The 25,147-nt window shown below is 50.7% G+C and overlaps 7 protein-coding genes across 7 annotated transcripts; 4 read left to right on the forward strand and 3 right to left on the reverse strand.

Moving 5' to 3' along the window:
* The first annotated feature begins 1,086 nt into the window (after positions 1-1,086).
* Positions 1,087-2,517, forward strand: LOC100903549 (uncharacterized). Its single transcript, XM_018638606.2, has 5 exons — positions 1,087-1,211; positions 1,287-1,452; positions 1,530-1,677; positions 1,804-1,937; positions 2,057-2,517. Exons 1-5 carry the CDS (start codon positions 1,087-1,089, stop codon positions 2,117-2,119), a joined length of 636 nt encoding a protein of 211 aa, XP_018494122.1. The 3' UTR covers positions 2,120-2,517.
* A 3,921-nt stretch (positions 2,518-6,438) lies between these two features.
* Positions 6,439-9,337, forward strand: Zip99C (Zinc transporter Zip99C). The gene is made up of 10 exons (XM_003741090.1): positions 6,439-6,518; positions 6,714-6,835; positions 7,162-7,263; positions 7,350-7,459; positions 7,589-7,673; positions 8,066-8,148; positions 8,264-8,362; positions 8,521-8,609; positions 8,727-8,822; positions 8,909-9,337. The coding sequence occupies exons 1-10, from the start codon at positions 6,496-6,498 to the stop codon at positions 8,982-8,984; spliced, it is 885 nt and encodes a 294-aa protein (XP_003741138.1). The 5' UTR covers positions 6,439-6,495; the 3' UTR covers positions 8,985-9,337.
* Positions 9,338-9,913: 576 nt separating this feature from the next.
* LOC100903829 (uncharacterized) lies at positions 9,914-10,581 on the forward strand. Its single transcript, XM_003741091.1, has 4 exons — positions 9,914-9,939; positions 10,043-10,174; positions 10,265-10,381; positions 10,462-10,581. The coding sequence occupies exons 2-4, from the start codon at positions 10,052-10,054 to the stop codon at positions 10,579-10,581; spliced, it is 360 nt and encodes a 119-aa protein (XP_003741139.1). The 5' UTR covers positions 9,914-9,939; positions 10,043-10,051.
* A 525-nt stretch (positions 10,582-11,106) lies between these two features.
* sm (heterogeneous nuclear ribonucleoprotein L) lies at positions 11,107-14,143 on the reverse strand. The gene is made up of 2 exons (XM_029110814.1): positions 13,162-14,143; positions 11,107-13,022 (listed from the first exon to the last, which is right to left on the reverse strand). The coding sequence occupies exons 1-2, from the start codon at positions 13,541-13,543 to the stop codon at positions 11,947-11,949; spliced, it is 1,458 nt and encodes a 485-aa protein (XP_028966647.1). The 5' UTR covers positions 13,544-14,143; the 3' UTR covers positions 11,107-11,946.
* A 3,169-nt stretch (positions 14,144-17,312) lies between these two features.
* RPA2 (Replication protein A2) lies at positions 17,313-19,134 on the forward strand. The gene is made up of 5 exons (XM_003741017.1): positions 17,313-17,460; positions 18,002-18,111; positions 18,278-18,430; positions 18,519-18,863; positions 18,941-19,134. The coding sequence occupies exons 1-5, from the start codon at positions 17,400-17,402 to the stop codon at positions 19,067-19,069; spliced, it is 798 nt and encodes a 265-aa protein (XP_003741065.1). The 5' UTR covers positions 17,313-17,399; the 3' UTR covers positions 19,070-19,134.
* Positions 19,135-19,395: 261 nt separating this feature from the next.
* LOC100904650 (cell division control protein 42 homolog) lies at positions 19,396-20,984 on the reverse strand. The gene is made up of 5 exons (XM_018638657.1): positions 20,845-20,984; positions 20,452-20,747; positions 20,003-20,310; positions 19,652-19,896; positions 19,396-19,558 (listed from the first exon to the last, which is right to left on the reverse strand). Exons 2-4 carry the CDS (start codon positions 20,696-20,698, stop codon positions 19,801-19,803), a joined length of 651 nt encoding a protein of 216 aa, XP_018494173.1. The 5' UTR covers positions 20,699-20,747; positions 20,845-20,984; the 3' UTR covers positions 19,396-19,558; positions 19,652-19,800.
* Positions 20,985-21,421: 437 nt separating this feature from the next.
* LOC100904360 (isopentenyl-diphosphate Delta-isomerase 1) lies at positions 21,422-24,915 on the reverse strand. Its single transcript, XM_003741018.1, has 7 exons — positions 24,749-24,915; positions 23,817-23,913; positions 23,401-23,642; positions 23,100-23,166; positions 22,731-22,887; positions 22,423-22,609; positions 21,422-22,298 (listed from the first exon to the last, which is right to left on the reverse strand). The coding sequence occupies exons 2-7, from the start codon at positions 23,909-23,911 to the stop codon at positions 22,162-22,164; spliced, it is 885 nt and encodes a 294-aa protein (XP_003741066.1). The 5' UTR covers positions 23,912-23,913; positions 24,749-24,915; the 3' UTR covers positions 21,422-22,161.
* Positions 24,916-25,147: the final 232 nt, after the last annotated feature.

The raw sequence follows: 25,147 nt of genomic DNA on the forward strand, positions 1-25,147 counted from the left end.
GCGATACTCCCCGGAAATAATCCGAGTGCCCTCTCTGAGGATCCTCAATCGATGCAACTTCAATGATGAGATTTCTTAGGTATCTTCCGGTCCTGCGGCAGACTCACTGTCGCATATTTCCTTGAAGATCGCGGAACTTGAGGAATTTAGCCATATGTTTCCCGACGTAGAGGGAAATTTATTCTCACTAGGACTCTACAACTTTTCACTCCGACGTCTATTCCGGAGCAGTTTCATTCGATGGCACTTGGGCAACACTCGACTTCCGTAACGATGTTGACCGTAGGATCAGATTTGGTTCCAGCGACAGAGGTTTCACATGGAGAGCTTGGAACCCGGATGAAAGCGAGCACAAATAATGAGCCGAATCAGGCGGCCGAGAAGCGTGAAAAAGGTGGTAGGAGATGCTGAGAGCAGTCGGCACGCAATCAAGTTCGATATCGATCTGCGGAGCTGACGAATAAGTTCGGGACGGAGACTAACGAGACTAACGAAGGAGCGAATTCAGACGACCCTTCACAGAATCCCGCAATCCGCACGGAGGATGCGGAGAACTCACGGAGGATGCGGAGAACTCACGGAGGATGCGGACAACTCACGGGGTCGAGCGGAATGAGCTTTGTTTGAAATTCCGTACAGACCCGAGAGCTTCGAATCGACTGGAGCGCTTGTCAAGCATCGACACGACTAGTAGAGCGGGAGGCGGCTCATCGCAAATTGGAGCACAAGGTGCCCAAAAATCAAAGGAAATCAGACATCTCCGAGAGGCACCACACCCAGCTGCTGTAGACGAAGTAAACTCGGAAGAGTTTTCAGTTTGCTCTTTAATTCTGGGGATGAGCCAAAACCTGAGGAATTCCACAGAGCATGAAACCATTCAATGATCTGCCCTGAACCTTTTTGAATGAGTCGGCGGACCGATTCGGAACTTTTCGCGAAAATCGAGTCGTCGGGTACCGGCTCCAGAGAAGAGACATCGCAGTATTTCGCTCCTGTTCTCGGAAACAGCTTTGGGAATGCTATCTGGGGCAGCGGCGAGTCAAACGCTCGTCTTCCTCTTTTGAAACCCAGAACGATTTCAGAACCATGGGTGTATTCGGCTGTCGGGACGGACGGGCTGGCGGCCTCTTCTTCGCAAACTTCGGATTCATTGCGACTTTCTTGGCTTTCGTGACTCCCTACTGGCTGAAGTCGGACTTCAGGGCATACAGGTGAGTTCAGAGAGCAGAATGTGCGCGCTTCTATTTGAGATCATGGGTCGAAACTCAGAGTGCTTCTTTTCCCAGCGCCGATTTCCTGCGGACAGGTCTGTGGGAAACTTGTTTCCGGTCCCATTCAAGCCCCTACGATTTGGAAAAGAGGAAATTTTACGTCGGATGCCGATGGATATTCACGTACGAATACAATACCCTACGTGACACGATCGAACTTCCTTTTTTCATATCCGCGCAGGTGAGCATTTCAACGACTTCTACGCGTGGAGGAGCTCCAGTCTCGTTCGATTTATCCTTCGAATGTCTTCCTTCCAGGTGTTTTACACATTCGCGTTCGTCGCTCACGCTATCGCTTGCCTAGGCTTGGTATCGATCTATGTGTGCGCGACCGAAGGCACGGAGAAGAGAATCATCAGATATGGGAACGTACTCCTGGCCTTCGCCTGCCTTTGCTCCACGATAAGTAAGCGCTGAAGTCTCCGCATAAAATATTGACTCGATTTGGAGAATCACCGCTGAGCTGTTCTCGCGGGAGGCCAGTCACGAGAGGGCGAGGTTGCCGGAATTTTCAGTCTAGAGTTTTTCGCAGCTGTCGCCGTCTTCGGGAGCTGTGCCCACATGGAAAACTGGATGCCTGATCCTATGCACAACTATTTGAGCTGGTCATTCGCTTCGGCCGTCGTCGGAGCTTTTTGTGAACTGATAGCCGTCGTCTGCCTCCAGGTACAGTAATCGATCAGATTCTTACCGGTATCCGGTATCCTCCGCCTCGAGCAGAAAAGATGGAGAAATCATGGTGACATTTCTTATTCGCGGGGATGAGATTTGGATTAATTTCCCAGGTCGACTCCCGACACATCGAGGATGACGAGAGGAAGAATGAGAATCTCCACACATTTGGATGAGTGAGTGCATCGGATCGACTCCCCGCGGCTTCCGAGGCCCGGTAGCGAATCGTGTAGAATGGAGGTATCCCCTTGGGCAACTGCGTCATCATCCGGCGATCGTTCGCCAAGTTGTCTCGGGGAAACTCGACAACAATGAATCAGTGCTTGCACTGATGATGTATACAGAAAGTTTGTCTTAGCTTAGGGTTGTGTGAAGACTTCCCATGCCAGAGAGCATGTGCGAGATCGAGGACTTTCGTTGAATCTCACAAAATGGAAGTTTGAATGTAAGCGAGCAGTTCAGTGGAAGGTTTCGAGTCTGATATACCGATCCCTCGATCAGAGACAATGCTGGATGTTTGAGTGAGAGCGTCGAATCTCGTGGAATGCATCGTATATGAAATATTGAATACATCCCCGAATTATTTTTTTACGTGGAAATAAACTTCGTGTAGTAATCTCTCCGAAGCCATTCGTAGTTCGGATACGCTATCCCCGCTGTCGGTCCCCGCCCACGCATGTCGTCGCTAAAGTGAGCGGGTTGCTCCAGAGTCTAGCAACATCGATGACGGAGCTCATCGAATCTAAGACTGACCGAGAACCCCTTGCTTCACCTCCGAATCACATCTAGCAGGCTCACCTGTATCGAGGAATGAATACCGCTTTCCCTTGCCTGAGCATCTGGCGTATGAGAGGCTCAGTGTCCACTTCTGAAGGCGTGCTCACGAAGACACTCACTCTGGAAAGAGGACTTGTCTATAAGCCAGATGAGCATCCCCATTGCATCCACGAACGAAGGAGTATAGCGAGAGAACGACTCGGGAGAATCCCACCATCCCTATTCCCCACCCTGGTACAGAATCGAATGTGAGTATGTGCGGAAAGCCCAGACTGTGCACCTTCCCTCAACAACCATGTAAATTATGGGCTAAAGAGCTGCTCAAGGCTTTCCCCCAACAGTTTCCTTCTATATCAACGCCAGTCCCGAACAGCACTTCTCGATACGGGATCTTCGGAGTTGACTTCTATTGACACCTCCTCAGAGAATTTTCGCGAGAGAGCCGCGAAAGAATAGAATACCCCATGACTACTGGTGAGGACCAAATCCGGAAATTGTGATTCCTTCGAAGGGGCACCGGTCGAGCATGCCCATGGCAATGACATCATCCAAAGAAGGAATCACCTCTACTCGCAGCTCCAACGACAGACACCGGCTGCTGACAGAGAATTTCGCCTGCACGAGAATGAAAATCGAGGAGAAGAGTTGTGGTTCGAAACTTGCTCACCTCTCTGCTGAGAGAACTTCAGGCAGTGCCCAAAGTTTCTTGAATATTGCATCGGACTGAGTTTTCCGGTCAGACGGAGAGATTTCCTTCAGTCGTGACTTCATCTGTTTGCGCAGAGTATTTTTGGCGGCCCGGAGACTGGACATGTTGCTGACTGTAATGAGAGCGAGCATCGATCCAAAATTCAGCCTACGAGTTTGCTGCGAATAGACGTTCACAGGGAAACGGCCTGAGCGGATAGTGAACGAGTCGATCCTCATCTGATCCTCCGAGGACGCGAGACGGAAGCGCAGCGCTCTCATGGCCGCCGGCCCAGGGAGTTGCTGCCGCGGATCGCCGAGGCTTCCCACCGCGAATCCCTCGGAGCTTCCTCTGATGCACAAGCATCAGAGGATTTGCTGCCCGAAGCTTTCGAAACATTCTCAAGACCAGCGGATGACTCCGTTCTCGTTGAGACTTTCGCGATTCTCACCTGCGGAAGGCGTTGCTTTTCTGAACAAGCCTATTCGGTGTGCTACGGCGGTCGTTCGAAAGGTCCCCAATCTCCATGCCATCCGGTCTCCATCCATCTCTCTCTCTCGACTCATGATTAGAGCCATCTCTCTCGAGACAAGGCGGACATGCCCGCTCATTGAGCCTCCACCGAGGGAGAAGCGTTATGTCGCGCCGCGCCGGCTCAAGTACTCCCGATGTCATCCCCTCCGAAGGGTCCTCACGCTCTCTGTCAGATTGATAGCCACACGCTCCCGAGCCTGTATTCCATGCGGCTTTTTGTGAGGTATCTGTTTGTATGCAACCGGTCTCCGTAGAGGGCACCACCGACGCACGCTCCCTGCCGTGCGCTATTCGGTAGTCCAGCAGATGAACAGACACTCGAGCCAGCGGCGCGGCGGAGAAAACCCTCTAACTGCTGGCCGACAACTAGCTTGGTAGAAAGAGTAAGCCAGCCAGCCAGCCAGCCAGCGAACAAGCGAACCAGCGCGCCAGCCTTCGAGGCTTTGTTTACTCTCTCGTGCTGAGCTCGACCACCTCTCTATCTTCCCTCCGACCGGCAACGCTCTCCAACCGCCAACGAGGATGATTCGCCGCGTTCAGACGAGGACACGTCTACTGGATGCCTGGCATCGGACTAACTTGTGCGTGCGCTATTAGACTTCACGAGAGGAGAGGACACAATCCGACATCACACTCGCTAATGGTTCCGTTTTTATCTTGGTTTCGCCCGAGCCAGCTGATGGAGGAGATCAGCTGATTGGTACGTGAGAATAATCATGGTCTTTGCATGTTGACTACGTCGGCGGGAGCGCATGTCAAGGCTTGATCTTCCAAGGAATCGGAAATTGATATCGGAGGATCCGAGCATGACTCCTGTAGATCGGAGTCGAGCTCCGTTCCGGCAGATCCGGTGCCGGAAAAATCGGGGAACGCTGTCGGTCGCACAGCAGGTCCTCAGACATCAGGATGGCTGGCTCCGTCATTGGGTTCGAGCTGAACTCGGCAACTGCATCAGATCCGAGCACTGCGTAGGCGATGAACAGTCCCTCCGTGATTCGGCTTCAACGGCTTCGAGTCGATGGACCGGGCGCGAATCCTCAACGTCGGCTCTAGGAATGGCAGAGCTCCGTCTTCAGCTCCGAGAATCGGTGGATCTCGCTGACAAGAGCAGCGGTCGCTTTCCGTGTCAATCGCTTCCAAGGATAATCACGGCGGAGGATTCGGGAGCATTCAATTTCTATGAGGCCACTAGGCTTTTTCATTTCGTGTATGTATTGACTATTTGTACTTGTCCCTCGTGGAAGTCCGATAAAAACGCACGGAGACGTGATACTGCTCTCTAAAATGGAGCATGGGGGTGAATCGTGAGCATCGCTGCAGAAGATCCGCATCGCTCGCCGGAAGGAACGGCTTCGCGATTCTTAGGTCAGTTCCCAACGGGGATTTCCCCATTGGAGTCCGCTCGCCGAGCTATTCAAAGCCCTCGGGATACTTTCGCAAAGGAGAAGCTAGATCGGTGACCCTGATTATGAAGATCGTACTGCATTCTTGCTAATTCGAATACTTGTTCTGACTGTCAAAGACCTGTGCCACCTATACGAGCTTTTTTAATGGAGGTCCGGGGGGACCGGGAGGGTCGAGAGGCGGCTACTACAAAGAAATGAGCTCTGAAGCACAATAGAAAGTCAAACCTATAAAATTATGCGGAAAATACCCTCCATAGAACTCGTCGGAGGAGATAAACCGACGGTGGCAGCTCAGGAGCCTGAAAACTTGCTCGAACGTCCGGCGTCGGAATCCCTCTTCTGAATGGGCCATCCATGCGAGCGTCGAAAATCCAAAGATATGAGGATGATTCGATGAGCAAGGCTCGCGAATCTCCAGCGATGTCAGAAAGCATCCAACGGTCAGATTGTGTCGATATCGGTACCTCTTGAGGCAAGGCCCGGTCAGCCATTCGCCAGGGGAGCATCGCACGTGTTTCAAGCAAAACTGTGCAATACTCTTTGGTTGTCTGGAGAAACCTATCGTTGACTACCGTCAGTGGGTCGACGCCGACCACTGAATGATGGTCCGGTGTGCGCAGGACTACCGAACGACGAGCAGTCATCAAAATATTCTATCATTCCCTCGTAGCTCTCAGTACACGAGATTGTGACATTAGAACAGATTGCAGGGTTTTGCAACGACTCCCCGCCCACCCCTCCTACCGTGGAGGGGGGCGATGCTTAGGAATGATATCTTTGACATAGGAACAGTCGTGAGCAGGCCGGCGCATTCCTGAGTCGGCGTGATGGATCTTTTCGAAGCTTCGAGTGCAGGGACCCGATAATAGTGATTCATCGAGGAACGTTCCCGGTTTGCGACGTTGAGCATACGTGATGTTTCCGATAGAGGGGTTATCAATCAATTGATTTGGTGGGGAATTCTCCTTTAGATATAGATACCGGCAATATTTAGCTCCTTAGCGGCTTTCGCCTACTCATATAAGAGGCTCTTCAACAAGGTTCGTTCCTTTCGTGCACAGGTCCCGTCCATCCGGCTCACGGACTTTAGTTCGCCAAGTAAGCTCTAGCAGGAGCGAGTCGAAGGGAAGCGCTGCATTCACTGAGCATGGAAGCAGTACACGGTGACAGGTATGCGTGATTTGATTGAATGTGGTCTTCTGCAGTGATTGGATAAAAGACGCGGTGAAATTCATTCGGGTGCCTCTTCAGGACGAGGCGCTCCCACCGCGTGCCCTTCGTATGTGACGGGAGGAGTTCTCGCGGAATACCCACCTAATCGTTCTCGATATAGTGATAGTATCTCAATTCATTCAAATCCTTCAGGGGTCTGTGGACATGGCTATGGACGTTAGGAGCTACATGTGCTGTTGGCTTGAGCGGGATTTTGCCGCTCTTTGTGATATCGCCTGAGATGGGACTGCGCCTGAAAGCCGATGGCGACACAGGTACTTCAAGAACAAACTTTAATCCCGATGAAACTCCACGAAGCGCCAAGACGGCAGTTCTCACATCGAGGATACTCATGATGCTCGAAAATCCATCAGGAAGCTTTGACAATCACTCGCAGCCCCTGAGTCTCGAATGCATCTTCACCTTGACGATTATTCGGATCGAGTGTTCGCTTGAATGGCGGGATTGCTGTTAACGCTCATTGCCGTCAATCAAGCTCCAGGTCGCTTGAGCGACCGGCGTTTTCTCGCTGACCATCTCACGCGAACCTTTCCGATTCTCCAGACGAAAAGAAAGTTCAAGCGTCTTCATTCAATTACAGGGGGATCGTTGAGAATATTCCTAGGCTTTGCTGTTGGCGGACTCTTGGGAGACGTTTTCCTGCATTTGCTGCCCGAAGCTTTCGAAGCCATAAAAAATAATGGTACAATTCAGTCTAACTCCTCTCGACTGTATACTTTCGCAAACTAGCAACGTAAGCCAAACTAAGGGGTGTCGTTGGGATTAAAGGAAACCACGATAATGACTCTGCTCTACGGATTTGCGGGATGTGGACCCTGGTGGGGATCTTCACGTTCGTGCTCGTCGAGATTCTGGTTTCTGCTCACCAACGGATGGAGGTGGGAAAGGGCTCTTCTCTGGCCCGCTTTGCAGCAGGCCCTGTGCGATTAGTGAATCAATCGGCAGGAATCAGGGATAGTTGAATTTTTCATCGAAAGAGTGCTTCACCAGGTGTCATTTCTTCCCAGGAGCGAATCCAGTACAGCAGAGTCAAGAAGGATCAGAAGGAGAACGGCACGAAAGAAAAAAACACAGATCTCATCCACATTTCCGGTGAGTGACCCGCGGTGCGGTCTCTTCACATTCCTTCGATCAGTCGAGATGTTCCTCGATCAGAGCTTTGTTTCCGGAGGACCGTTTCTCATGAACGCATGGAATGTTGGAAGAGATGTGCACGAAACCGGGCAGAAGGTCTCCCCCTAGGGAAGACCCCCGTTTCAGGAGAGGCGTTGATAGAGTTCGGGGCGCCCGGGGCGCACGAAAGGAAACTTCTGCTTTGGTCGAAAGTGCTGAACCGATTCCGCGACCCTCGGAAACGGCGCTCGGAGCACGAGACCCGCCTGCGCTCCCTCGTTCCCCTATTCACGCCACTGCATCCCGGCTGAATCTTCGGGCAGGGTCGAGACTTCGATAGTCAATTCGTTGGAACTGAAGATTCTTTCCAGGGTACCTTAATCTGGTTGCAAACGCCATCGATAATTTTAGTCACGGACTCGCCGTCGCGGGAAGTTTCATAGCCGGTCCGCAGGTGAGGAAAATGATACATTTCTCGATCAACGCTCTCTAGAGACCCAGAGGCTGCATGAGAGGACTCCTGAGAGAGCCTGAGGCGTCCAACGCTCATTTTCTTCCGCGATGTCCAGGTCGGTCTCGTCACAACATTCGCGATCCTTCTACATGAGATCCCGCATGAAATCGGAGACTTCGCCATTCTGCTCAAATCGGGATTCTCGAGATGGCAGGTGCGTCGGACCTCCCTGAAGTCCTGTTTGGGACTTCGATTTCGCTCTAGTGCTATCGACGTATGATCGCTCCCGAAAGATTCTGAAAGTATGAATAGCCTTGCGAAGGATGCTAGCACCCTTAGCAGAGCTTCGTGGCTAACAGTGAATCTTTCCAGGCAGCGAAAGCTCAGCTAAGTACAGCATCGATTGGGATGATAGGTGCCATCACTGCTCTGTCTGTTGAGCGTCTGGAAACTCTTGGTCGGTAAGAGATTTTCGTTCCGACCCCCGTGCCTCCCTAAGATACATCAAACTCCGTCACTGGAAGCATTTTAGTATTGTCTCGAAGGGTAGAACAATAACGACCCCACACCACCGCTAGGTGCACGACGTGGATATTGCCATTCACTGCCGGCGGGTTCTTGAACATCGCGCTGATCGGAGTGCTCCCGGAGCTGTTGAAGGAGGATCAGCCAAAGTGGGTCGAGCGCAGATACTGGCTTATGATCTGGACCGGAAACGCGCTACGGATCTCGAATTCTAATCGCAATGAATCGCTTTCAGAGAATCTGTCAAACAATTCCTAAGTGTTTTCCTCGGAATCATGATGATGGCGGGCGTCCAATACATCACCCACTAATATTCGCGAGCGCATCAGCATTGGAAGTTTTAGGAGGAATCGAGAAACCTTTGCCCAGACTCACCCGTGAAGAACACCGAGGTCGACGATAAACTCACCGCTCCTAGGTGCTGGAGAGCCTTCAAGATACTCTGCCCATATGTTCAAGATTTTCTCTCGTCAAATCATCGCTTTGGGGACCGCTCATGTGGCGGTCCTCGCTTCCGACGAAAAGCATATGCAACGATAGCTCAGGCGAGCGGGCCCAATGAACTGGATCGTCTCTCGGATCACTAGAAGTATTTAGTACTCGATATTGTTGTGTAGAAAGCTGTACATACCTTCCAGAGTGAATTGACGAATATTTATTTTCCCGCGTCGAAATAAATAAATTCTATTTTCCCGGACGAGAATTCATTTCGTCCTTCCGTCCCGAGCGTGGAGCTCCTGAGTGACTGAGCCGAAGGCCATGGGAAAATTAGTCTCATCTTCCTCCCCTCCCGAATGAACGCGATCAGCCTGATGGGGAACGCGGAGACACTTGCTGGAGTCCCATGCCTTTCGCAAGGTAGCTGATGGTCTCAATCAATTCTGTCCGATCGACTGGAGTTGATTCCTGTTCCTAGAGTCAGCAACTTCGCACACCGGAGAACGACGTCCAGTATTCTTGACTTCGGGTTGAAAAATGGAAGTCGAGTCATATGATTCGAGGCGCTTCGATTTCCTGGGATCGCCTCTTGTGAGATATGAGTGTGGGTCATCCTGGGGAGAACGATCCGTTTGCCCAAGACGACCCAAACACGCTACGCTCCCTATCCGGTAGGTGTATCCCTCATGACACGCCAAATATTTTCTTAGCTTGCTCTTTCAACTTCCTAGAGACACGGAACCTTCCCAGGAATAGCCGCTCTCATATAAAAGAGCGTTTGCAGCCCAACAAAGCTATCCAGACTTTCGTGCTCCTCGAAATAAGCGTGTAAGTAAATCTTCCGCTACGCACACCGGATAGAATCTTAGAGCGGAGAAGTCGACTGAGTTCAAAATGAAAACCTAAGCGATCCGTTGCCGTCGGGTTCCAGCCGAGAAAAATGTTCAAGCCAGTCGTAGTTTGTGCCGCCCTCCTGTTTGTCGTCGCGTCCGCAGATGAGGACACGGTCGTGAGGAAATCCGTCGTCGATTGCATCAATAAGGACATTCTTGCTGCCAACACCGTGAGTTCTTGCCTCGCCCCCAGCTGGATGTCTCCGACACCTTCAGAGCAAGGAGTTCTGTTGATATTTAATTCGATCATTCCATCGTAGGAATCTTGGAAGCTTCCTGAGGCTGATATTAAGATCTTCACCAACATCATCGACAAAGAGATCATGAAGGAGCCTCTCTGCAAAAAGACTCTCCAAGAGCAGATGAAAATCATCGACGTAAGTCACTATCACCGTCGTACGACGAAACGTATTCCGATTCCGCTATCACCGCTCACTTTGGGACTCGAAATTCACAGGAAATCCACGAAGCTACTAAGAAAGAGCTGCCCCATGTCGATCAGAAGACCATCGACAAAATGATCGATCTCCTCAAGATCAAGGGCAAACACTGCACCGAACTCGTTAAGAAACACTGATGCGACGTACTCAGCAAGGATCGGAACAAATAAATTTTCAGTCCCTGAATAAAACGCTCAAAGTTTCTAAATCGTAGAAAAATCACGCGAGATCCCCGACGGCTGTATCCGATCACGAGGCTTGAGCTAGCCCATCGGGAATATCAAGGGAAAATTATCGGAAGACGACGGAAAACGAGGCGTCATGATATTCTCTCCGTATGTTGATGAACTTCAGCGACATACGGCGTGAGAAGCGGATTCGAGGCATCGTAGACCCAGCTACGACTATCGCGGTGACGGCCTTCGGGGATTCAAATATCAATCGGCTCCGCCCAGATTCCAGGTGTACGATGGGGGAGCTCCTGCGTTCGTCAGAGTCGGTCGAGACTACCTGTAGGGGATGACAGTCGTCCGGTCATGGTCAGAGGGAGCACACAGAATAATTGGTCTCGCAGAGATGTTTTATTCACGACTGGCCGCAGTAACACCACTGAACAAATTGCAAGAGCTTCTCAAACTTCGAATTGGTTCAAATCGCTGCCTTGATTCATTTTTCAATAGAGAGCAGAAGGATCGATGCTTCCTATCTAGATTTTATACCTCTCGAATCCCCGCAACGGCGTTTCATAAAGTCGATTTTCTGCTCGACGAACTCTCGTTTCTCTCTCGACGAACCTTTCGTGCTCATGCGTCGAGAGGCACAAGGACTCAATATATTGAAATGCACCAATTGATCCATTCATGACAGATAGAGGAACGGACAGACACTTTAATCGAGGGACAGACAGAAAGACAAACTGACATGTAGGCATGTACACTGAGAGCCATTAATCATAACTCTCAAGAGATCTCACGATGACGATCATTGCAACGACTTCAAGTAATATAATGTAATGCAGGAAAATGGATAGAAATGAAATCGAATGTTTTGCGGCGTTTCATGGCTCCTGGCCGGTGGTTCACTACTGATGTGAATATGAGTCTCTCTGAGGGCATCATTTTCCTCCGCCTGACTTTTTATGCCGATAAGTATTTCCCCGAATTGTTCACTACCCGCCAATCGAAGGATACGATATGATGAAGTATTGCAGCCAGGGGCGGGAAGTGCATGCCACGGGGCTGTATCGAGGAGATCGATCCGCGCGAATAATATCGTTTCTTGAAAGTTGAACAATTTGACTCTCAGGCAAAATATTTCGACTCGTCTCGGGTCCGCAGAACCTTGACGTTGACGACTGTCTTCCTACGCCGGTTCGAGAACGGAGAGAGGCAATGAGCACTGCGATTCGAGTGGACGAGAGGGGGGAATGGAGGCGGGTGGGACGAAAAATTCGAGTGACTCGTCGTCGAAGGGTTCGATCTAACTCTACCGCTGAATGTGCCTCACATGTCTTTCTCCATCACGACTGAACCGATTGCGTTGCCAGGCTGCGCTTCGGTGAAATGTTTCGGATAGCTACCTGAGGTGAAACAGAGTTTCAGAAGGAATGGGAAAGGTGAAGAGGGACTTTGAATCGGAGCGTGGTTGCAGATCACGAGCGCTTCTGTCGATTGTTGGATGGTCTCGAATTCCAACATGCCGGTCTGACTCTTAAGGTTCTTGTTCTCGAACATGGTGATTTTCGTCGGCGGTGTCAAATCTTCTTTCTTGAAGACGTCTTTGAGTCGTTCTTCCGATATGTCGTTTGGTGCATTGAAAAAATGTAATGTGTTCGACGGTGGGCGGATGCGGTTCTTGGCCGCAAGCTCCGTGTTCGTGAAGCGATTGTTTCGGCTCTTACTGAATTCGCGGAACGAAGGTGTACCGTCGTGGAGGTCGTACGCCTTCACTTCCTCGTGAAGGAAGGGCTGTTTACTGAAATTCACTTGGATCGTCTGATCGAAGATGACCGCGTTGTGAACGTTCTGCACGGCGCGCTCCACCGATGGCCCGTCGCCCATCTGTACCATCGCGCAACCGGGCTTCGATTTGAGGAACTTGACGCGAATCACGTTACCGTAAAGGCAGAACAAGTTGAACAAGTGAGAGGTATTAATTCTCGGCGCCAGCCCGTACACCATCAAGACACATCCGACGTTCTGCATCGGCAGAGGGAGACTGTTGAAACCCGGAGCGCCGCTCCGCGGTCCTCCGACAGGCGGCGAACCGAAGTCCTCGGACCGCTCGCCTCTCCGTTCGTATTGGAGGGTCTCTCGACGCTCCCCGTATTGACCACCACCTTTGGCCGGAGGTAAACCCCCGTAATTCCCGTGATGGTAATCGAACCCACTTTCCTGTTGTCCGTAGTTTCCGTTTCGGCCCTGAGGCCCTGCAGGGGGCTGACGATTCCTATTGAAAGATTCGTCGTACGAATTGTAAGCCGGGGGACCTCCTGCTCCGGGACCAGAAGGTCCAGGTCCGGCAAAACCATTGTTCGTCGTGAGTGGGGGCGGTCCTAGAAGAGCAGCCTTATGGCGTCCTGGAACGAGTACGAAGTGCAATTATTGTAAGTGAAGTGGAATTCCAGCTCCTCCTCTGATGAGCACCCACGACTCTGGGGGTCGTATCGATTGCGAAAACAGACTGAACAGGGAAAGCGAAGCCCCTTGCTAAATTACCTGGATCTTTCTCCTTGCCGTCAAGGCTGCCGGTATAGTCCCAAGTGTCTTTATCGTTCTTGTAAACGTTCAGCTTCGATGGTTTAGCGTACTCCAGTTTCAGAGTGCAACATCCTTGATAGATATCAGCGCCGTCCAATTCGTTTTTTGCTCGAGTGGCTTGGTCGACGTTCTCGAATTCGACAAGGGCTTGAACGCCGTTTTTCCTAAAGATTACGATTCTCTGGACTCTACCCAGAGTGTGAGAGATCTTGTAGATCACCTCGACGTCGATGGGATAAAGAGCGTTTCTTATAGTCATGAGAACAATATGATTGGGCTTTAAGGCCTCCGTACGTTGGCGTTTCGGAGCACGTCCGTTGTCATCCATGTCAAAAGGCATTTTTCTTGCTTTTTGTTGTAGGTGTTTAGACTGGTATATAATAAGTCTGCTGTTGAGGTTATGATGGACCAATTATAATTTTTACAATTATAATTATCAGCTGTTGTTGTAGAGTCTCAATGTTGTTCTCGTCGGCGTCCTCTTGCTCAACTGAACTTCAAACAGAAACTGAGCTCGGACAGAGTCGAGATGTGACTGTTTTACGTGAGTTCGTAGACTTGTAGTGAGTATGGCTCCCGCAATGTCTGGAGTCAGTCAGTCAGGACTGATGAAGGATTGATGGATGGTTGGATGGATGGACGGACGATGGTACGTCGGAGGGCCAGATGAACAGATCGATCGATGAATCGATAAAAGATGTCTGACTTCCGCACTTGTCAATGTGTGGCGCTAGATGCAGAAGTTCCACCTTTTGGAAGTGTATCGGACCGGATCATGTACATGTAGCAAGCCTTTCTATTTGTCCCCGTGTTTGATCCCTTGTGGAAACGTCCCGAGCACTTTTGTTGCCGTAGCCTGGACTACGCTTGGATGTTGGTTCACTTGGTTGTGATCAGATCGGCTCAGTGTTCAGGTATGTTCAGGTCTAGGCGACTCAACTGTAACAGAGAGATAAATGTTTCATTCAAATGTTGTGTGCGGAAATATGTTCGGAATCATCTCTTCGGGTGAGTGTTGACACTGCGCGACGAGAGTCGACTGCGACTACCGCTAGCGCCATTACCACTAGGTGGTGTCACCAATACTGCTTCGGTTCTGCTGCTAGCTCGGATACCTCGACGGCATGAATTCTCTGGATTCTGGATTCTCGATCGACCGCGAGTCGAGTAGAATCGAATCGTTTGCGATAGCACTAGAAGAAGGATGGGGAGGTTCATATCATACATACGGGAAAACGTAAATGTTCACACTCTCGGACTGAGAAAGCCTGTCTTCCCGGTGAGAATCCGACCATCACAACTCAGTCACGACCAGGGAACAGCGCACTCGCAAATGATCGAAGCCGGTCTCAGCCCGCGGCTCGAAGCCTCGACAAAGGCAGCCGTTGAAAGGAAGAGTGACCAAGGCACTCGTTGACGTCCACCCCCGCAAAAGTCACGAGCATGAGCTGGCACTTTGAATAAAAGCCTCATCACCTAGTTTGTCGACGGCTCTCTGAACTCCCGATTTCGACCTAACTCACTGCGCTGTTGAAGATAACGCAATAGGAAGCGATGAGACTCAGGTCGCCGTCGCACACTTTTCTCCGGATATGAGCCGCAGAAGTCCGTCGATTTCGGAACGCTTTGGGAGAACAACTAACAATCAAGAATGTAGTGCGCCAGAAGGCAAATAACTGTTCAGGAGTTCGAGTGGTGACTGATCAGCTAACGGCGCACGGCCGAACAGACCTACGATCAGTAGAAAGAGTGTTTTATGCGACGACGCGTTAGCATGCGACGCCGTATACGACGTGTCTCAGGGCACCGTCTCGATAAGACCAGAGATAAGAAACAGGCGACAGGGCTTGACCTCAAATTCAGTCAAGCAAGGGATTCTATAGAAGACGGATTCTTCATCTTGATCCCGAATCGGATACCGAAATTCCTCGTCTAGAATTTCTTCCCATTCCGAGTCGACACATTTTCCGGCTCTTCCCCAGGTCGAGATTCGAGACTTCCGGTTCCTCTAGGGGAACATCTTATCACATGGAGACTCGTTTCGATATCATTCATGTTCGACATCCAAATCGGGGTGCAAGCGTGTCTTTTTTGTCGGGAGTAACGTGAGTAAGTAGGAGTGAGACGAGAGTGGTTTGATTCCCGTTGATCTGCTTGACTGTGATGGTGATTAAGATAGGTACAGGAGACTCGCTTCCGACAAACCCGACCTCAAATTCCACGAAGGACGTGGATAGTGCTGTTCGCGAGGGATAAAGTTCGATCGATGGATATTCCTATCGGCCTCCAACTCCGTGTCGATAGAGAGTCATGGTATCCGCCGACGGGGAGATCTCCACCGTGGCCCAGAGACTCGGGACGCTCCACGAGATGATGGATCTTAGCTCACGAGGATACTTCGTAATGATGCTCATGTGGTCGCTCGCTTGGGAGTCAGGAGCTCAGAAATCCATTCCGTCGAGTCCTTCTCCCGCAGACAAGGGATGCTGGCTCCGATAGAATCATCGCCAACTCGATGCCACTGCACGCTTATTTCTTCAACGAACGATCTGGTCTCGCTGATCAAGAATGCAAGCTGAAGCCTGCTCCGACGCTCGCGGAGGTCAGGGGATTCTCCTGGTCTCTGCACAGATGGGAGATTTCGCCGACCACGACAAATACAGTCCATGCTATCCGAGTGTGCCTCGCGTGAATTTGGTTAGCCTAACGCCTAAACTCACTTGTTCGTCGCTGCTCGAAAAGCGGCTTCGTTTCGTTGACACCTAGAACACTCCAACTCGCCGTCTTCAACGGTTTCAGAAAGAAAAGCAAGACCACCCCCAAGTTCGACGATCTATTCTGAATCGGTCGACGACGAGATTGACTGGGTGGCGGTGGTGGTGTGGAATCATCTCACATCATCACAACACATCCGGGCGGCCATGTTGTTTTGGGAGAGGAGAAAAATCAGTCTGTGTGAGTCGCCCGCCCGAGCGCATATTGTGGGTTGTTGGTGGACTATTCGGAAACGGGGGCACTCGTAAGATTCCCTTGCGGAACTCGAACGAGGCTTGGAGGAGAAATGATTCGCAGAAAGAATCCAGAGAACAATCCTATCTCCAGATCGCCGTTGAATAGCCGGACGATCTCTTACCGTCGTCTCGAACAGGTGGACTCCTTCAAAATCTCTAGAGATCGAGGGAGCGAAGAGTCTGACACTGGATATAATTCTGGATATACTGTTTTGGTATCGGGTCTCTTCAATTGAACGCGATCACGGAAAAGGAGTTTAGGCGGTGGCCATCTTGTCGCATAGGGCTCCTCATCATGAGTACCTCCACTTTGCGAGCTGTGCACTGGAAAAAAAATCGCCAATCCTCTAGAAAATATTCGAGACGGGGAGTCGAATGAAATCATGAGAACATGGTTCTGATTTCTGACAATGATTTTCAACCGGACTGATAAGTTCTTCCCAAGACGAATAATGAAACATTCGACTGAGATTCGTGAGGAACCTTCCTTACGCGGTTGGGAGACGCCCTCTTTGAAAGGTCTAAATGAGCGCGGGCTCACTCAAAATTGAGTCCATCATCAGTCTTCTTTTGTCATGGAGCAGAGTAGGTATGGCCGTAGAGAAGCGCATATTGGGTGGTAATCGCCAAATCAATAGCTTTCTCTCTGAGCGAAGATCACCGCCATCATCGCCCGCAATTGGACCTCATCTTCAAATATTCCCTTCTGCCGTCCTTCGTTGGCGAATATATTCTAATAAATGGCGGAGGTTTTCTGAGACCGTTCCGTGAGGAGTCCCCCATGATCCAAAGGCATATCCTTATTCCCCTCCCGGGGCTCTCGAGAGTTGAGATACTTTCTATTCAATCCCCCGCTTCGTTCCGCTAAGCTCTCTTGGGATCATTGAGAGCGTATGCTCCGGTAAAACATAACTGGGGAAAAGCATCCCTAGATTTCCGAAACCCTGATTTATTCGACACGCCAATAAAGCTGCTTGAGGAGAATTGGAATCTCCGCCATTTAACAAATCGGATGGCTGCTCACTGCTCATGCTCATACACTTCGGATCAGACGGACATCTAGTCGCAAGCAAAACATCAGCTCATGAGCAGAATATTGGCGCGAAGGGTTTTGGCGCCTTCAAGTCAGAATTATTGTCGAGGAATCGTATCTCGCTGGCTGCCAAGTGACCCGCGGATAGGACTATGGACGTTTACGCTGAAGCCGGAGGCTTTGATATAGATTCATCCTTCAGTGATGGGGTAAGTTCGGAGGATTCGATCGATGATGAGCTCTACGACTCAGGCTCATCGAAGAGGAAACACAGAACGCTCTGTGAATACCGTCTTGCCAAAATCTGGTCCCAGGGACTCTGAGGAGCCTCACGGAAAGATTCGCTACGATGTCCGATCGTGACATACGGTGTCATCACGATTCTATGTAGTCTATATGATCTGAGATCCAGACAAATGCACCTGTGGTGAATCCTGCGTAATCGGTGCATTCAGCCTGCAGAGACGGAAATTCCGAGAATGGAAGAAGTTGCTCCGGAGCCCGCGGAAAGTCATTTTCTCATAACTAGGCTCGGCATTATCGAATCCTTTCGGTCTAAAAGACACTTTCGATTTTAACGCTCAACTTGATCTCAAAGACCATTTTTTTGAACTGATCGCTTCGTTATCGTGATCGTCGGAGAGATAGCACTTCAACGGCGATTATTAGTGCTGCGAGCTGCGACTATTGGAGGCTCGAATGGTGGCGACTTGAATCTCCACACTCATCTATCATGGTTATGGCCTATTCGCAGCAAAAAAGGATCGCCAAAGAGCTCCTCCAAACTTGACACCGTTGACATGCGCAGACATTCATTCGATGACAGGAGAAAGATGGACCTTCGGAAGTCACGAAGCTGAAAAGGTAAGTCGTACACCCGCGCGCGCAGCTCCGAAATTGAGGATGCACTGTGCGGACCGGAAATCGGTACGCGTCGGGGCATTGCTCCGACTCGATTGCGGGCGAGATGGGAGAAATGTGAATAATATAATCGTTCTCGATCATCAATCTAATGACTTGGCCCCTTCAGGTCTGCTTGGTCGGAGTAGTTCGATCGATCGAAATATCCAGTCTTAAGGCCACCCTGGTTGTCGATGATAGGACCGGTCCTCCAGTCATCTGCCAGTCAATGGATACGAATGACGCTGAACTGGAGCGACTCAACGAAGGCATGTACATCAAGGTCAGTCAACATCGATCCCATCCGTCCCGAGAGGCGTCGAGTTTATTCCACAGTCTCTCTGATTTGAATCGATTCTCATTCATCTCAGGTTTTTGGCACCCTGCGAAAACAATCGGTCAATCGAGACGAGGAGATGAAGACCATGATCAACCTCATCAAGCTCCGCGCGGTCTCTTCCCTGAACGAGGTGTCGCTCCACATGATGGAGTGCGTCCAAGCCAGAGTCTATTATCTCACTGCTGAGAAGAGACTCCAGGCCATCTTGGGAGAAAGCCAAGCTCCCTCTCAGCCATCCAAGTCCTCTGCTCCGATTAACAATGGGACCACCTTCGACGACAGCGGAGTTCCAGGTCTCAATAGGAAACAGCAGATGGTCTATCAAGCCATCAAGGAAGCTGGAGCAAACGATTCCCAAGGACTCCATATCAACAAAGTGAGTCCAGCCGGCTGCTCGCTCTGACCTTTTTTCTTCCTTTCTGTCTCCGTTTAATCTCCTTCCTCGTCCCGCAGTTGCTCCAGAAGATCAACATGCACGGCGTGTCCGAACGGGAGGCCCGGGATGCACTTGAATTCTTGTCGAATGAAGGCCATGTCTACACAACGATCGATGAAGACACATACGCCTGTCTCGAGAACTGATTTCCTTCCTTTTCGTGATAATAAATGGGATTTTAAAGGAGGTTGACCCTCACGGCTCAAAAAAAGTGCTGACTCCAAAACTCCAAATGCATAAATCTCAAATTTTACTTCCGGGGAAAAATCCCGGGGGATGAGCTAGAGGCCGGCGTTCTTATTCCAATAATCGATGGTCGTCTCAAATATTCCTTCAGCAAAACGACTCGAACCACGCCAGACTGCCTCGGTCCACCGGAGCGGGAGTTCTCTGTGGGAATCCTTGACACCTGCTCCAGATTAGATGTCCGTGACGCCTACGCTGGTGTCAAGCATCGAAGAAGAGAAAGAAGTTGCGTATTTTGAATCTTTTATTCTATCATTGAGGCAAAGTCGTCGAATTACAGGTCCTGAGAGTTTTCGACGTCAGAGGAGTGCGCAAATCGGCGGGAGACTCGTGTCCGTGAGTCGATGAGACGAGGATGATATCGATCAGATCCTGAGCAGTTCGAACACCTGCAAGTAGTGACTCACAAGGTTCACCTCGGCGCAAGGATAAAGATAGGCTTGTCGTGAAGCAATCTCTCCTTGTTGGCTCCAAATGCTTACCACAACATGCAAATGATAGCAGAGCCTTGGATAGCGGGTCTCCACACTTCTTCCTCGATACAACCAGAGGAGGGCGCTGCTCTTCAGATATTTAAGGCAGATGAGACGGTCCACGCGTGATCCCTTGTGACACCCCCAGAAGTGGCGGATCACATCATTTGACAAACTCTTCTCCGGAGAGCTTCAGCGTAGTCACCCTGGAGGGCGGCGCTAATGGCAGCATTGAACACCTGCTTCACCCCTCTCTGAAAATGAAGGAGCCCCCTAGAGCACGTCATGACCGAGCACATATTCTTCCGACTCCCCACGCTAGTAGGTACATTGAGTCCATTGAGTCAATGAATGGGGTACCAGAGTTGTCGAAGAGCATTCGAGATATTTGCACTCATGGATGAAGGCTTTCCGCCTCGCTTCTCTCTTGGTCACAACTTTCTTGGACTCTAGCTGCAGCTGTTGTCGATAAATCGGGTCTTTCCGGAGATCTGTGTGAGTTCCGATCAGCAAATAAGGTGATCCGGGCGCGTAGCTCTTTATCTCTCCGATCCAATTATCGGTAGCGTTTTCGAACTGCTCCCTGTCAACCACGGAAAAGCAAACCAGAAACACTCCGGTAGGCTCGATGTAGGACATCCGCCTGAGGTTGTGAGTGTTTTCTTGGCCTGCCAACGGTTGAGAATGAGAAATCTTGTTTGCCACGGAGCTGGTACCATGCTCACCGAGAGCTCTCTCTCAGGGAGGCCGACTCTCGCTGGGCTCTGGGCTGGACACCTCAAGTTATTCGGAACAGCCAGGCAACTCACCCGAAAATCCTTTGAAAACAAGCTTGTGATTTATGTCGTTGTACAACTTGCAAGTCGAGTATTCCAGAAACACTGCCTGTTCCTTATCCGAATCGATTTTTTCACAGGCTGCGAGGAGTTGATTTTTTCCGGAGTTTGCATCACCGACAGCGATGCACCTTATGTCCTCTCTGCACGTCTTCTGCGTTGAAAAGTCGGAGGAGAGATCGTCGGTGCTCCCGAACCTCATACCGTCGATTCGCCACATTGAATTGGTCACTCAATGGTTTAGAGTAGCCGGAACGGAACTGCAATGCCTTCAAATTTAGAGTCGGATAGTGTCAGACGAATCCGGACTCGACGAGAGTGGTGCGACAATTCTGCCGATCGTTATCGGAAGTATTCATCTCGGACCTCGGACTCGCAGTCGCAGTAGAGCTTCATGCAGCGTTCCAGCTCCCCACCAGGGGGTTGGAAAGTATCGACCGTACGTTTCTGCCAACCTTGGCGACGCTGTCCTCCTCGGTGCCTAGAAAGCTCGACAGCACATACTCATCGAAAAAGAAAGGACATCATCGGTGCACTCACCCTCCGAGGAGTCTGAAGTGGATCGGTGAAGAAGAGTCTCAAACAATCTGAACAAGAGAGAGAAAAGCAACTTTGATCCGTATAGATTCAGGCTCTCGAAGCAAACGCCCCGGCGACTGCTCGAAAATGGCGTGAAGCGCCGCGGTCTGCGAGAATGGAAACAAAATGCGAGACGCGCATGTGACTCTTCGGCGCTCCAGCTGCGAAGACTTGCGCCAAGTCCGCTGAGGGCTGGGCATATGCATAAGCTGCAATTTCTCCGTGGGAATGTTGAGAAAATGTTGACGAAAATGACGATATGAGCCTCAGGCACAATTATTGAATCACCTCGATGATTATGATCACTGATCACGAATCGACCAGGACCACGAGCACGACACGACTCGGACAAATAAAGTGGGAACAGTGAACAATTCCTTTATTCAGGAGTCGGGAAGCAGGTAAGGAGAACAAATCTCATTTCACAGAAATCTTCATTTTCCAAATATCTACAAACTCCATAAGATAACAATCGATCCGCGAGACTTTCCATATCTTACAAAGTTGGTCATCTCCATCCCAAGTATGAACCCAACGAATTGGAATGCATACGCTCGAAACTTGAACCCCACAGATCTGGTCCATTTGTTCCTAGTTTACAGTCGAATCTTTCCTTTATCAAATTCATCATAGTTAGCGACCATGTAGACTCGAGCTCGTCCAGCTTCGAATCCACCGCGGAATCTCAAGTCTAGAGGCCATCACGCTGCTGAGTGGAATGTCAGCTCAAGCCCAACTTATGCTCATTCGAGAGAAACATCGAGAGCTCCTATGGTGTTCTGATTCCCGAGAGCAATCGGAAGTTCCTGAACGGTTGTCATGTCTAAGGGGTGAGTAGTGAGTACTTTCTAAAATAGGAACCTTGAGTCTTCGATAGTTCCATTTTGTCCCCGAGTGGAATGGAAATCGACGGTTTCAGATTTCCCGGAATCAAGTGAGTCAGTCTTAGTTCCGCCGGTGCTATCGGGTGCTGTCGGCACAAACGTCCATCGGGGGGAAGAGGCTGAATCTCTCGAGGCTCGATCCGACAGCGACAGATGACACGCCAGGCAATCGCGTCCAACCCGAGATCCCCCTAGAACTTTGCGCATTTCCGCGGGCCTCCTAGTTCAGCTTATGGATTTGATCATGGGATTCAAATTTTTTCAGGTTATCTAAATTGCTCCACCATTCTTCTAGGAAAGTGTTCAGGATCAGTTGGAACCAAGGTGTCAGCTTCTCGCCGCGATCCTCGATTTCACCTGAAAAAAATCTTCTCGTCACTGGCCCTGCAGAGTGGAGCGGGAAGTCTTCGAAAAAGCTCTCGTCGATTCACCAATGGCGTTCACGGATCGAACTCTGGCCTTAGGAGTCAGGGTGACTTACTGACGAATTCTTTGATGTCGTTCCTCTTCAAATAGCGGATCGTCTTGATCTCATTGGGATCCGGCTTCATAATCTTGATATCTTTTTTCACAAATAGAATGTAGTCCACTTCGTGCTCGCCCCACATCCCGTCCGATGCGGCCATGTATTTTATACGTGTGATGTAATGGAAACATTCAAGTGGCAGCTGCAACAGGGGGCGGAACGAATGAATATCGATGAGCCATCTTGCTCGGTATGGTTACGTATCTTTCCCCATCGGTCCATGTTCGCCTATCTACGGGCTCCGGTAAACATCCATTGCTCACCTCCTCGGTCGGGATACCGAGTTCTGCGAAGATCCGTCGCTGCGCAGCCACTTTGACCCCTTGTACGGGGTCCTCTGTCTGCTCCGTGGGCACTGCCAGAGGATGTGAACAGCACGAGTTGGTGTACGACCCGGGGAACGTGATTTTGGCGTCGGACCTGCGGATTCCAAGGAGTGATGTCATTTACGTACGAAGTAGGAAGCGCCGATGAGAGAACCCCGAGAGAGTTTTTTTCCCAGAGAAATCCCGAGAGGAAGCTCCTCAATTGTCGGGCACCGCCGTCGAGTCATCGGAAGTGACAGACTTGGCGTAGAATGTGGAGAGGAAAATCAGAAGAACTCCATGATGTTCGGGATATCAGAACCGTACCTTTGTTGTATGAGCAGCTCTCCCTTCGAGTTGAACAGGAACACGGAGAACGCCCGGTGCAAGAGCCCTACAAAAATAATGAATGATTATTATGGATTATTATCCGAATTTCTTCGAGTCAGACTCCGTTCGCACGGCCTGATATCGATTTCTTCCGCAACATTAGAATAATTGTCGCCCCGGGCTCCAGCGAAATGAATTCGCCGTGCCGGTGGCTATGAATTTTTTTCAGGTTTCGATCGCAAAAAGTCGGAAGATTCTCAATCGACATTCGGGAATAAAGCGAGCGAATCACACCCACCTTTATTGATGTTGGACATCAGGTGGCAGTCCTCCTTACTGCCCGTGCCGACCACTTTGTCGGCCTCATCGACAAGAATGCACTCTTCCTTCAAGAGTTTGACCTGGACGGGATCGAGAGCATCGAGCATGGTCGACGGCGGTGAAGGTTTGGGTTCGACCCGTGCGGAGTGTAGAGGACCCTTCATGGCGGTGTGAATCGAAGCAGAGGTGGTCTTTGCCGGGGAGGAGAACATGGTGTTCCTGATGAGTAAAGCAGAGAGGCTCGATGAGATGCTGTTCATCGGCGTCTGTCTCGACCGCAGCAAGATCCGTAGCACAGACCGCAAGACGATCGTGCATGAGTGCGTCAACGCTTTACGACTGCAAGAATCCCTAAAAAATATGATATGACAGAGCGGCGGCTTCGGAGCTTACGCTTTATACCCCGACATGGCTCGCTGAGCTTCCGATTCTTTCCGCGGATCTAGCTGTCGCCGGATATTGTTGGCGAGTCGGCTGATGGCACGCATTGCTGGAAATCCAAGAGACGAGTGAAACTTTCGTTGCCGACCGTCTCAGAGTGCGGAGTGCATACCTATCACCGTGAGGAGTTCTCATTCGCACGACTCTCATAGACACGAGTCATCACAATCAGATCTGAGCCTACACGCGTCTGCAAGGCAACAACAGATGTCCGCAGACCTAGGGACGGGATGACGGGCGGATGTAAAATACTTGAATCCAGACAGTCCGCACCGAGCGGTTTGGACAGCGGCGTAGCGACTGAGCGAACTCACTGGCGCGGCCGGGCCGATCGGCTGCCGACTGGTTTGCCCACTTACGTGTGCGTTGGATTTTCAGCAGGACCTGATCTCCCGAAAATAAAGCCGACCGATTGCACAAGGGCCGGTCGTCGGTGTCTGATCGACGTCGGAAGTTTTTTTCGGATTTATTTATAAATCCGGGTCGGATGGGAGAGAATTTAGCCGGTTGGGCTCGTCATACACTGAACGCCATCTAGTATGCCGGACGTAAGCTGTAACGGCACCCTTTCAGGATTGGCTGGACGGCCCTGCGGCCGTCGAGGACCAGTGGAAGAGGACTCTGCTCGGAGGAGAATAGCGAGTTGCACTCGACTTTTCGTTTGACTCAATCCGAACAGATCCCTCCTCCAGGGGGAACCAACCGATGCTCAATCCATCATCCACATAACATGGTCTCCCGCTCGACTTGACTGGTTCCGAAATACTTCCCCCGGCCCGATTTCGAAGGCTCGCTCCGTAGGCTGATCGCTCGTGGACCAGGCAATCAGTCGATCACGGAGAGACGAGTCTACTCGGAGGACATCTCACCACAAAAGTACTCACCGGCTCTGTTCAGGAATTTCGCTAAGGGTTTCTTCCACCACGCGATCTCTTTCGGCGCACACCCTCCAAGCTCTCACAGGGGTCCGCCCGCGACCCGCCTCGAGAGTGAGAAGATCTGCAATGACCTGTCTCTGGAGTCTCTAGCTGTGTGTGCAGATGGATGGAGTGGTGATCATCGGCGCCTATGGGCGCCGCCATCTTTGCTCGGGCGCGCCTGACGTCATTTTTCTGCAGGCGGCAATTTGAAACAGCTCTCGGTGCACCGTACCGCTTCCGAGCGGTAGATTCCACAGAAGGCTCTTATTTCTACAACATACGACCCAAGAGCGCCGCGCTTCTGATCAAGCTCTTAACGGCCATCTCCATGTTCAAGCTAGTTCCTCGTAGATCGCGTTCCTT

The sequence above is a fragment of the Galendromus occidentalis genome, unplaced genomic scaffold (assembly GCF_000255335.2).
Source record: "Galendromus occidentalis unplaced genomic scaffold, Mocc_1.1 scf7180000077121, whole genome shotgun sequence".
Lineage (NCBI taxonomy): Eukaryota > Metazoa > Arthropoda > Arachnida > Mesostigmata > Phytoseiidae > Galendromus > Galendromus occidentalis.